General features: G+C 37.6%; 2 protein-coding genes across 2 annotated transcripts in view; both read right to left on the bottom strand.

Moving 5' to 3' along the window:
* Positions 1 to 6,097: 6,097 nt before the first annotated feature.
* gask1b (golgi associated kinase 1B) lies at positions 6,098 to 11,770 on the bottom strand. Its single transcript, XM_079630421.1, has 4 exons — positions 10,515 to 11,770; positions 9,522 to 9,730; positions 9,149 to 9,375; positions 6,098 to 7,214 (listed from the first exon to the last, which is right to left on the bottom strand). The coding sequence occupies exons 1-4, from the start codon at positions 11,329 to 11,331 to the stop codon at positions 7,007 to 7,009; spliced, it is 1,461 nt and encodes a 486-aa protein (XP_079486547.1). The 5' UTR covers positions 11,332 to 11,770; the 3' UTR covers positions 6,098 to 7,006.
* Positions 11,433 to 13,456, bottom strand: part of tmem144b (transmembrane protein 144b) — a gene marked incomplete at its 3' end in the record, with an annotated part of 6,325 nt that continues 4,301 nt past the window's right edge. Inside the window, 1 exon segment of the mRNA XM_079631047.1 lies at positions 11,433 to 11,462. Coding sequence (XP_079487173.1) covers positions 11,433 to 11,462 — 30 coding nt within the window.

A 13,456-nucleotide genomic window follows, 5' to 3' on the forward strand; every position in this document is an offset into this window, starting at 1 on the left:
CGCCAGTCTGTCTGTAGTCCATATTAAAAAGTAGCTAGCCAGTCAAAACTACACAGTCGCTGGCGCTGCAAAACTATGGGTTCACAATACAATTATGATTAGCGGAAGTGACTTACCGGAAATCTAACAAATTATATTTAAAAAATGAGGTGAATAAAATAGTGCAATACATTTTTTAAATATTTGAAACAGGTGGGAGGGGCTCGTATCAAGTAGTCTACCATTTCCATTGTAATATGCAATGTCCAATTTCACAACGCTTTTCACATGATACATTTTTAGCTTTTGAATGATTCCTAATGTATGAAGATTACTAAAATATGTGATATGGAAAAAGGGAACTAAAAAAGGCATGCCAAGTGTCCTGCTAAGTGTTCAGCTATGTTTACATCCCCTGTGTAAAGAGTTCCCAGGGCTAAAAATAGACTAGCTACCTTCCATTGAAATGAACTGATGGTGAAGGCTTGTATGATGCTGGCTACTCTTAGCAAAGGGATTGCTGAGTACCTCGGGACATCTTATTAAATCAAATAGCCTTCGTCCATGAAATGTTGTTTATGTTCTCTCCTTTCCCCTGAGAACTACAAAAGCTAATTCCAGTTGTTTTTATGAATGAATGAATGAATGAATGAATGAATGAATGAATGAATGAATGTTCCGTAACTTTTGTAGCCTACTGATTAATTTAATGCATGCAGCCATAGTTATTTTTCTTTGATCAAATAATATGAATGTGCATCAATCATTATGACATTTTTAATCTGCGGTCTAGGATTTAACAGACGATGATAAAAACCTACATTTTTACAGCCAGTGCTGTAGCAGTATTTTAGGGTGATGGTCCACAGAGATGCTCAGTCACATCTTCTCTAAGCTGACATAAAAGTGTGATATTTCCCCAGATAAAAACTCTCTCACACAGACACACAGAGTTCGTCTCTAAAGGTCCACTGCTCTCAGCCAGCCTTTTTAGCAATTGTCACTTTGTCACTATCAAAGGAAGAGTGGAGATCTCTGGGGTTCAAGCACACAAATCTGGTCTCCAAGTCGAGTGGCCCTCAAATCACATGTCAAAACAATGACATAAAAAGCAAGAACTGGAAGCAAAACTGAGTGAAATATAAAATATAAGCAATGATTTTTCAGTTTTGAGGTTCAGACAAACAGTGTTTGCACACAGTCAAACAGTGTGTTTGAGCAACCGGGTGACTTCCAGTCTTTATTCTTGTTTAATTTTGTGTCGTTAAGTTCAGGAAGGTGTTCCTTGTGACTAGTTATTTGCTTTGCTTGCCAGCTGATGCTGATTTATTCACTGCTGGAAAGAGCTGCTAGCACAACACGTTCAGGCTGTAAAGAGTATCCTCACAGGTCTGGAGCCCTTTAACATCCGGTAGTGAGGTGGTTGCCACGGGAACCGGCAAATTCGCCATCACTAAGATGATCCTTGATAGTGATGACATCATTTTAATAGCTTGTTCCTTACTGTTTCATTGTATTAGAGAGTATGAAAGAGTGAGAGACAGTGAAAGACAGATAAACACATCTCAGAGTCAAACAAGCCTACTTCATAATACACAGATGTAGTGTGTAATGACGCTGACTACACACCTCTCTTGGACAGTAGATGGCAGCAGAGTTTAATCTCTCATATAAAATTACATTTTGATTTTTGACAGTACTACCACTTTTTAAGTTAGTGTCTGTACCCCAAAATTCATTCAGGATGAGTCGATGATTGTTTTGACACTGATTTGACATCTCCTACATCAGCAGTGAGCACCAGTATGTTTTTACCTGTGAGTGAAAAACATTGATCCGAAAAAGTTCTGAAAATTTAGTTCTTCCTTAAACCAAACCTTCATTATAACATATTGACTGTTGACTGTGTGCATTCTAAAACAGTGAATCTTTAGTCTACGCTACACTGTCCTTTTCTTCTCCCTGACCCGATATATTTGTAACCTCATATATAATACAAATATATATTACTAGAGAGAATTTTCTCACAAGAAAAGTGGGGTTATTGTTTGATTAAGAAGTTACTCTTTTTTTTATTCTATGTCCAGAGTTGCTTACATGGAGATGTAGCTTTTCCTGGCACGCAGACTACAGGAAAGGGAAGAGAGGGAAAGGTTAAGCTAAGAATGAATAAACTGAGGTCTGCTGCTTCAGTTCCTTTTACCCTCGGATGATGTTGAGCAGCAGGAATGAAATTTTTGCCTCCCTGTCTCTTGTCCATCCTGCCACATTAGCTGGCCGTCTACTCTGAGCTGCCCATTCCTGTTTGTCTTCCTGCTCGAGTCATTTCCCAGAAGGTCTTTCCAGAATGTCGGAAAAAATGAGTGCTAATTTACTTGTAATGCACTCTACGGCACATTACTCTCTTTATTCGGTTCTCTTTCATCACAAAATGTAAGCCTAAAAATAGTTCAGAATACAAATAGCAGTTTTATATTCATTCTAAATTACTTCAGTTTGCCTGTTGCTCATCAGTTTCAAATTAGTCCTTCATACTCACTCTGTAGATTAGGCTACCACATAACTGTTGCAATTTGACATTTTAGACTTTTAAGATAATTTTTTATTTGCCATAATGTTCAGCAGCTGTCTTAACTCTTGATTTACACATCCCAATTGGAGTTACAGCTCCCAAATAGACACCTTCCAAAAGTGACCTGCCTTCTCCTTTATGAGCAAGTATTTCAGCTGAAACAACTCATAAATCAACGGACACAATAAATAATGTGTTGCGTTTCATACACCACTCATCAAATAGCTATATCAACTCAATTATCAACTCAATTAAGCAGCATATTTGAATGAATATCTTCATTTTTGGATACAAACCATAGTTAAACTCAACATTTCCATTTTCCATACAATTACTCATTTCCTGTTGGGAAAACAAATTCTTTGGAAAGGGCAATGGAAAGTTTGGTGATATTTAAAAACATAATTTCACTGCTGAAGACATTTCAAGCTGAAATGGCTTCCAAAGTTATCTTTTGTGTCATGCCTATATTTAGTGAAATGACATGGGCTCCTCTTAACTGCATGTGCGTAAGTTTAACAGCAGCTCGGATGATTCAGATGCCGATGTGAGGCAGATTCTCTGGCCTGCTTTTATATCTGGACATGTGAATAAGTGCAGTGTGCTGTGTCCCCTAATCTAGTTCTCATGTGGGGTTAACCCCTAGCACATGGGGACAGAGGCAGCATTAGTGAGAGCTTTTGTAAACATGCCAGTGACTATTCTCTCTCTCTAACACACACTCCCACGCACAAAGACATGCACACATCATAATCTCACACACATAGCTTATTTTACTCTTTGTTCAATGTGCATTCCTGTCAGGCAGACAAAGGGAGCCATGTGTGGCTGAGAATATAAGAGACACAGACAGAGAGATAAACCTTAAAGGGATAGTTCACCCACATTGTTTAATTGTGTCCTAACCTGTAAACTGTGGAGTTAACTTTTAAAATACCTTTACAAATCTTTTATGAAAGTTCAAAGTGACAACATCAGCCAAACTTAAACATAAATGCCTGGTTTCACAGACCAGTCTTAAACCTATAGTCCCAGACTAAAATGCCTGTTTGAGCTGTCTTAACTCAAAGTGACTTGCACAGACATTCCTTAGGAATGGTTACAGCTATGACTAAATTGAAGATTAATTAATCCTTCAAAGAGGCATAATTTAATGTTTGTGAGAAAGCATGGACTATTTGGAATATCTAAATGAAGAACAACATGCACATCAGAGGCTAGCAAGACGAGTACTTGTATTGGGGGAAATTCATATACTTTGATGACTGTTTCTATTCTATGAGCAGCATTAGACCAAGATCATGTGCTTATACCTAACCTAATTGACTTAACCCAAATGTTCTCATTTAGACTTGCTCACCCTATACACAACTAGTACACAATCCCCTGCTTTCACAGACAAGGCTTAAAACTAGTCCAGACTAAAATCCATGTTTGAGCTGTTTTAACTGAAAGCAACTTGCACTGACATAAAATATGTCAGTGTCATTGTTTTGTCTCAAGATCCGGCTGCGCAAAGGCTGCGATGAAGAGGATTTGCAGTGAATTATGATTTATTATGATTCATTTTCTGTCTGTTTGGAGCTTGCAATGCTGTTGTGTACATGGTCACTATGAACTTTTTAATAAAATGGTTTTGGAACACGAAGGTGAATAAATTATGACAGAATTTTCATTTTTGGAATATTCAACTATGCCTTTAACTATGATCAAACAAATGTATTTTCAGTCCAATTACCTTTCATGTGAGTTTCTGTGGTTAGGGAAGAGTTAAATGGCTAGTATCCTACTGTTAGATCTGACAGCTGCACACAGTCCCCAAAGAGAGATTATTTTTGACAAACTGAATGGAACAACTGAAGGAAACCTGGCTGCCTGCCTCAGGCGTGTTGTGCTGTTTTTACACGCAGATAGTATCTCTCCAAGCTAAAAAACCCATGACCAACATGAATCTCAGCTAACATCAACTGTGGCACAACTGAAGACCTTCTGTATCTCATCACAAAGTGCCTTTTCAGGTTATAACATGCCCTGATTTTTTCCTACCATCTGTTTTATTCGTTTTCTTTTTGGCTGCACGTGGAGGACATTAATGTTGAACAAGACTCATATTCCAGATGAGAATCTGAGGGGGTCTAATGCACCCGTGTCATGTCTAGAGCCTCGTGTTTTTGTACAAAGGTGAGCTCTATAGCTGCTTGTGTTCTAACTGATGCTGTCGATCTCATACTGTACATCTGTCTGCCAACCAGGTGGGATGTTGCTGGGGTGATGTTGTCATAGCAACAATTAAAAAAAAATAAGACAGACAGTGAGCGGCAGTGTAAAATTCCTTTCCATATTTTCACATGCCTGAGAAATGGAGCAGGTCAGCTGTGGAGGAAAATGAAAGGAGGATTGAGATGTTAGTATGGAAACAGCTGTGAGTTGATGTGAATGATAAGCAATCTATTATTTTTTTGTAAAGAAATTGTTCTGGCTGTTATTTACAAGAATTAATTATATTATATGGAAAAGCCTTCTGAATTAATGAGATGTTCAGCTGTTCTCTGGACTTTTATAAGTCTGGTTAAGGTCACAAGCTCAACAAGAAAGAGGGAGAAATGGAGAATAATGGCTTGTTTGATAGAGCGGAGAATGATGGTAATGTCCTAACAAAAGAAAAATCAGAACAACTGGTATAAAAGCTTTCTTGTTAGGATATAAAATGAAGGCAGAAAGCACAACAGAGGGAAATAATGAGTGGAAATGGTCCCTATGATATGACTGTGGCAAGTATGTTACTTTTCCAGCATGTTTAACAGTGTTTTTAAACTCAACTGAAGAAACAGACAGGAAGTTATTAGATTGGAATCATTGGTCAACTGAAAGGAATTTCATTACACTTCAAACATTGAAATAAATTGAGGTCATATGCAAAATCAGCTCTCAAAAGATGCTTATTTCCATTCCCATTATGGTATTCTGCATTTGATGAAACGTTTCATTTCAAGTGTTTGCATATCCAGCAGAGGTGATTTGACATTCCAAATGACCTGATTTTGTCTGGCAGAGAGTGTGGCAAGACACAGCAAGCCCACTGTGCAGAGCAGATACATCTGACATGGGTAATGCTGCCAAAGGTTAAGTATTTTCAAACTCATAAAAGAACTCTTGTGTGAGCATATTTCTGTGGTGTGTCTGGAGTTTTCCTTCACGCTTTTAAAAGGGTAACTTTAGGCTCTGAGAACTAACTGGCTGGTTGGCTGGCAAACTAAAAACGCAAATGAGGGCAACAGCAAAGTCAGAAGACAGCTGAACTCAAACTGAAGTATTCCTGCAGTCAACAGATAGCATGAAAATGAACATGATAGCTGTTCAAGGACTACAGTGAATATAGATCCAAAGGCTGTCATGTTAGGGTTAAAGCACTTTTCCATTTCCAAGATTATCATGTTTCCCCAAATTTGACAAACAAACAAACAGTGGTACTGTCTATAATATAATTCATATAAGTCAATTCATTATTATATTACTGTAATATTAATATTAAGTGATTTTCCAATGGACAGATGAAAAACTTTTATTCAATTAAAAAAAAAACATCATAGTACAAAATTAATAAAGTGTTATCTTCACGGTGATAAACTTGTACACAAGTGCAACATTACCAGATTTAATAATAATGCTCTGGAACCATAATCATCTCCATTTAACACAGCAGAAATTATCCTAAAAAGCTGAGCGTTTTGGTTACTTGCATCAGGTTTTCTGACATGCCACTGGGAATTGACTGAAGGGGTGATCTGATTCACAGGCTAAAGCTGCGTTCGAAATCGCATACTCAAGAGAGTATTTACTTATTTTGAATAAGTAATTACTTCACAACCACTAAAAGGCTATGTTCTTTATAGTATGAACATGTGCAGTATGCATGTAATTTGGACGTACTACATTCGCCATGTTGCCCTTATCACATGACCTATAGCGTCAGTTGCGTCACGTCACCAACGCCATTCACAAATCCTCTCGTGGCATAATGGGATAGTAAAGTGTCCTTCATATGCACACTTCAGAATCTCGTTGGAAGAAGTAGGTCATCCGGGTACTTTTTGCCAACTCTTTTAGAGTACTGTGAATTCGGACCTACTTCTTTTATCACATACTGTTTTTCGACTAGTAGGGAAGAATGTGATTTCGGATGCAGCCATTTTCTGGTGGAAGTTAATGAAATAGATCATATCACTTACAGCGCCGTGTAGAGCATTTAGGGAAACTATCCTTTAATATGATCTTGTCTTAAAAGGTGAATCGCTTACAACACCACAAAGTGGTGGTTTCAGAAGTGCACTAAGTTTTGACTTACAGACCTTCAATTCAACAGTTCTTCGTCATAGTCTGTCAAAAACATTGACATTTACTGGAAACCAAAAGGTTGGTGGTTCATTTTGCACACTGAAAACTGAAGCTCATTTGTCAAGAGTTCATAGGTACTACTTTAATCCCATGGGCATTGATGTACGTGAGCAAGACTTTGGCTCTTCTCTCAATTACGTCAATGAGTTTTTCAATGCCTTGACGGCCTCCCTGACTGTCCCAGTACTGCTGGTCGAGAAACAGCGATTGCAGGAGCTTTTCCCTGAGACGCTGAGACCTCAACACTGACACAGATTGATCTGGTAGCCTGAAAAAGGAAAAATATTGAAAGAATATAGTAATGCACTCCAAAATTATTAAAACAAACTTAGAGTAAATAACCACCTTTTAAAAATGTGTAACATAAAATATCATTAGATACTGTTTTTACAATCCGCTCAAAACAAATAGCATTGCTAACAGACAAATGATGTAATACCATGCTGTGATGCAGATAATGTGCAAGCTGTGATACCCATACACAGCAATGGCCGATCATTCATTCTGATTGATGTTATTGCACAAGTGAGCTTGCGTTCCCAGAGGTATCACATTAGCAGCATCGCCAGCAGAATCCCTTAGCTCAGACAGCACGAGTCAGATTGTTGGCGTATGTATTTGCTTACATCTTCAGTGGTGTTGTAGAGGTGTTGGCTTACTGAGGCCAAACTTGTGGCCTCACAGAAACAAATTCTTAGTTGCAGTCTTAGTTGCAGCAATTACAAATCACCTCAGATGGTCCAGTATGAACAAGAAAAGAAGCACAAAACTATTTATTTAAACAAATAAAAAACATTTGTCATCTGGGTTTTAATGTCTATGCAAACCTGATAACCTGTGGAGATTTGTAATTCAATTAAACTGCAAGGATTCATTTATTTGAGGTCATGAGTTTCAAGATGGTAGAAAACTACATTTCTTGTCTATTAACACCCACTGCTACTTATACCAATGACGTAAATAAGCGCAGTTACAATAGCAAAAGATGTGGGACAGCGTTGCTATAGTGTAACGATATTGTATTGCAATAGGCAGCACTTCAAAGTTAATACCGAATCAAAACTACTTAGCACATAATTTGTAATTGAAAGGGTTTAATGACAATATCTGGTTATGGTTATACTTAAAATAGATGTATGAGAGTGAGATAGAGATAGATAGATAGATAGAGAGAGACTTTAGAAAAGGGAAGAGAGGCAAAGCAAGAGTGCCCCAAAAAGGGACCTAGAGGGACCTAGAGGAAAAGATGCCCCAGCAAAAAAGTAGAGACAGAGAATCAAAGAGACAGAGCAACAGTTGCAATATTCTTTTATCCCTTCATTGACCATGTGACTGAAACCCTTTGCGAGACATTCAAGTTCCCCCACCGAACTAAAGTTGTGACTACTAGAAGACACCCGATGTACATTCATTTTGGCCTATGGGCCTTGCAACACCTCTTTTCCTTTAGGAATTCCTAACGGCTCTTGTGGTAAGAAAGAGGGGGTTGAAACAGTATGTATTTGTTCATTTTTATATATCTTTGATTATTTTCAATTCTACATGTGAAAATAATCTGTCTTTAAAAAAACATTTGCACAGCATCTCTGCAAAATCTGGCTATTCTTGACACTTATAAGATAATTATGAGATTAAATTAAAGATCATGGGGTCATGTGAAATACAGTGCTTAACAAATGTATTAGACCACCACCCATTGTAAGGTACTTTGTGCCACAGCTGCCCTAATGCCCACAGTATTGGTGATTGCCAAAATCATTTATGTTTCTGTAGTGGTTAATCCATCAGTATGTGTAAGCTCTTTAGTCACAGTTGACCAAGTCAAAGTCCGGATTTGAATCCTATTTAACAAAGTTTGGATTTAGTGGATTCAAAGACAGATTGCACAACAGTTTCATCAAAAGCAAGTCTTTGGGAACAACTAGAAACTATTTGGAAGTCAGTAACAACAGAGACTGTGGGAATACTGTATATTAAAACAATGGCAGCAAGGCCAAATGACACCATATACTAAATATTAAGGTTTGGTTATTATGTGGGAATAAAGACTATTTAGGCTAGTTGTTTCAGTTTGTTAGTCAGGTTTAGTTCAAACAAGTTTTTGACAGATTCCAATTTCCAAATATATTTGTGTTTCCTCTTTATTATGACAGATGGACTCATAAATGTGTTAAGCACTGTAGGTCTGGTCATTTTACTCACTCTTTGATTCCCTCTAGTAGCCTGAAGTCCAGATTCTCCTCATCTCGGTCAAAGTAGCCCTTGTTGTTAAAGAAAACCAGGTGGTGTGGGTCATGTCTACGGTGGACTATGCGTGTCAGCTCTATGCTGTCCTTATCTGTACAGTCTTCATGGTAACCAAGCTCAACACAGGTGTCCTCTGGGCGGGGCTTAAATCCACAGCAGTTTTTATCTAGTCGTTCATAAATCTGAGAAGAAACACAATGTTTATTTCCGTTTTAAATAATTCAGTCTAAATTAATTGGTCAGAAAACAACAGATATATATTAATGTTCATCTGTTTGTTTATCTACAAGTTTAAAGTTGCAACACAGATGAAAGAGGAGTAGAGTACCTGCAGAAGGAAATCAAAGACTACTAGCTTGCTCCATTCATGGTGGTGGATGATGGTGCACCTCCACTCTGGTTTAGGTTTGATGCCCCGATGCCAGCACTTGTATTTGAGAGAGGTTTGATATGAACCCCAGCTCAGTCTCTCAGAGGGTTGATCTACTGCTGGACTTAAAGAAGGATCCCACAAAACCACTGGACAAGGCTGACCCTCTAAAACAAGATTAAATATATGTACTAGGGCTATACATTCATTAGATCAGCATCAGTAACATTTGATTTCTCATTAGCTTGATAGACAGCTTTGATGACACTGAACTGATCCGAATGCAGTAGCGCCAGAAAGTAGCCTACTACTTTTAGTCTTAGTGTATTTAATCTAACGTATAAGACGCACACTTAATTGAAAATGGCAATCAAATTATGCTTTTCTCAGAACTGAGATTTTCTTATCTATTTGGCAATTATTTTAATTCTAAATTGGCCTTTAAAAATAAACAAATAAATGGAACTTGGTTTGATATTTTGTTATCTAATGTGGTTACATTTACACATTTTTTTTTATTGTGGCTTAAAGGCATTGTTCACCCATTTACTCACCCTCATTGTTGTTCCAAACCTGTCTGATTTTCTTTCTTCTGTTGAACAAAATAAGATATTTTGAAGGATCTTTGTAACAGTTGGCGGTAGCCATTGACTTCCAGTATGTTTTCCCTACTATGGAAGTCAATGGGTGCCGTCAACTGTCTGGTGGTTACCAACATATCTGGTGGTTAAAATATATTCTTTGTGTTCAACAGAAGAAAGAAACATATACAGGTTTGAAACTTGAGGGTGCATAAATAATGACAAAATGTGAATGTTTGGGTGAACTATCCCTTTAAGTGTCCAAAACCTGGGCCACTATATTCTTTACCAATTTAGTCCAAAATTATATTAGGCCTAATTGTGAAAAACTTTTCTTTATTATAAACAAAACCAGAAACAAATACACTACCTCCAAGAGAGTGGAACCTTCTGCTAACAGCTGGCAAAGTTCTGTTCAGTCCCAAGATCCTATCCAGATGAAAGGCGAACACTTCACTCATGTCCAAGGGTCTCCTGACAATACCGCAACATTTGCGACACGCATCAGCATCGTCCGTGTGATTTGTCGCACTTTTAAATAAAATTAAAGAAGAAAAGCCCGGAGGTGCAACTTCGTCAATTTGCGTAATTTTACTATCAGCTAGAAAGCGCATGGCCGTGATATCGTCAATGCTGAACCATGGAGGAGCTCTTTCACTGTATATCCTGATGGATGAATAATCACCAATACTGCCATCAAGCTCAGAATATCCCAGTTGTTTGTCAACGATGTTTGTATCGTGGCTCGCGTCCTTCGTTTTGTCCTGAGTGCCACTCTGTGCTCTCACTTTAACTTTCTTTCTCCGAAGTTTGGGGCGCACTGTGCCCCTGATGATGGCCGGTTTGTGTCTCTTAGATTTGAGAGTTATATACACCACATTAGACCTGGTCGGACTCAGGGATTCATTCACTTCCCCTTCAGTGGGGTCCTGGTAGGTTCTTCTAGGTTTTTGAGAATAAACGCTATTTCTAGTCCACGGATCAGGACGTTTGTCTTGGCGAGTAGACGTATGATTAACGTGAACGGTGAAAAACAAATAAATAAAACATACAACAGCTATAATCAAATACTTCCTAATGGCGGAATATCTCCCACAACAGTTGCATACTTTCAAAAACGATACGGACAAACAAATCATAGTGTCCCCGAGTCCGACATTTCCAGGACGAGTCGTATGCGTATCCATTGGTACGAGTGTCTGCGCATGATTAGGCTAAGTCAAATTTATTTTGTCCACATTAGAATTGCGTTCTTTTTGTTTACATATTGATGGCACAGATGATCCCCTCAGCGCAGCTCCAGCATGAATGAAGACAACTGTCCCGATGCCGGATCAGCTGAGATAACACTCCCAAATTGACAAGAATGCAGCAATTGTCCTTACGCCCTTTTCACTGAAAACGGATGCATTCTGAAAGAGAATGTGGCCATTAGAAACTAAACTGTAAAACATGTCCTCGTTCATGCGTATTTTTCCAGAACATAACCCATCTAAATATTAAAGCTATAGGCTACCTGCTGAAAAATAATAAACGAAAATATATATATTTTTTATTTTTAATAAATAAATTAAAAAAACGCCAGTATAAACGTGTCTATTAATTGACTGGTTTAAGTTTAAGAGTGGTTTGGGCTTTTTTCAGCAAAACCATCTTGAAACATATTTTTTGATGTTGTAGCAGCAAATAGGGTTGCCACCCGTCCCTTAAAATACGGAATCGTCCCGTATTTACAAGTAAGATGATGCGTCCCGTATCAAATCAATAAGGGACGCGATTTGTCCCGTATTTTACATTAGGCCCACATATAGTTGAATAAAAACATAAGGATTTTGCAGTATGGATAATACTAATAGCAAATATAAAGAAATCAATTTCTTAGTAGAGAAGCTCATTGCGTGATTGCATTTTAGCGTCTTTGTTTCTATAGCGACCGAGTCTCGTGAACATGCGCTGTAAACCTGCACGTTTTTTAACCCCTTGTAGTGCGCTGTTCGGGTCTTTTCGACCCCAAATGACGTTTGCTGAAATAAATAAAACATTATATTTGTCCAAATGATGTGAGACTTTGCACGGTTGACAACACTTTCTACATCTACAAAAAAAATTATATAAATTTGAATAATATCTGTTTTTTATGTTAGTGTGGGGGGAAGAAGTCACACTTGAGTTGTTTCAACAAAATGTCATTTTGAAACATAATAGTTTTTTTTTTTTTTAGGATTTATAGTTTTAGGAGGATTTATTATATTTTTTTTACTTTAGGCTATATAAATAAATATTTTTTAAACAAAAACAGTAAAAAAAAAAAAGGTAAATTCACTTTATAAAAGACCCACATTTCTAACGTTCATGGATATAGATAATTTGACATGGTTTAGTGTAAGATTTTTGCCCGTCTTTTGGAAAATGCTGTTTTAAAAGTAAAGAAATTATCACTTTAGTAGATGGCTGCAGAGCTACACCATTTGCTATTTGACTAAAATACATATTTTCAATAGCTTTTAGTTGGATTCATATCTACATATTATGAAATCACAATTATAACAATAAAAATGACTTTGTCAAAGTTGAGCATTTGGGGGGGGGGGGGGGGGGTTGAATGGGTGTCCCTTATTTTGCCACACTGAAGGTGGCAACCCTAGCAGCAAACCATGCTGTTTTTTGCCCCAGCTGATAAAAATAGGAAAGCTCATTGTCTTTCAGGAAGATGTTAAAAATGAATTACAATAGCATTTTCCAGCAGGAAAAAGTTTCCTGTCCTGCCTGTAAACAATGTTGTTTTGACATGTTTTGTAGGCTACTTGTAATTTGCTAGTGTGAATGTAAGGGATAAATTGGATAATAATGTATAGCGAGTCGGTTGTTATAGCAAATACAACCCCGACAGGCTGATCGGCGCGTCGGGGTCTTGAATCAGCCTGAAGGGGTTATTCGCTATAACAATGAATAACCCCTATACATTGTCCCGCTTATTACATGGCTACCAAATAAATCAATAACTTGAGACAAAATATTGATTTAAAAAGGAGTTTATTGATTTTAAATCAATACAAACCATGACAACGCTCTGTTTTTCATGGCAACGGTGTGGTATACTTAGCAGCGGTCTGTTATCAAGAAATAACAGGCCGCATTCTACATTAGAATTTAACAATGCCATGTAATAAGAAGCTAATAGTAGACAATCGGCTACTATTCTAATCTAGACATATTTCACACACACATTTTTCATATTTTACATCCCACAGACATAGGCCTAATGATTTTTATACAGTACAAACTGTATATTCTATTCCCTAAACCTGCCCC

This window comes from Phoxinus phoxinus, assembly GCF_949152265.1.
Source record: "Phoxinus phoxinus genome assembly, chromosome: 12".
NCBI lineage: Eukaryota > Metazoa > Chordata > Actinopteri > Cypriniformes > Leuciscidae > Phoxinus > Phoxinus phoxinus.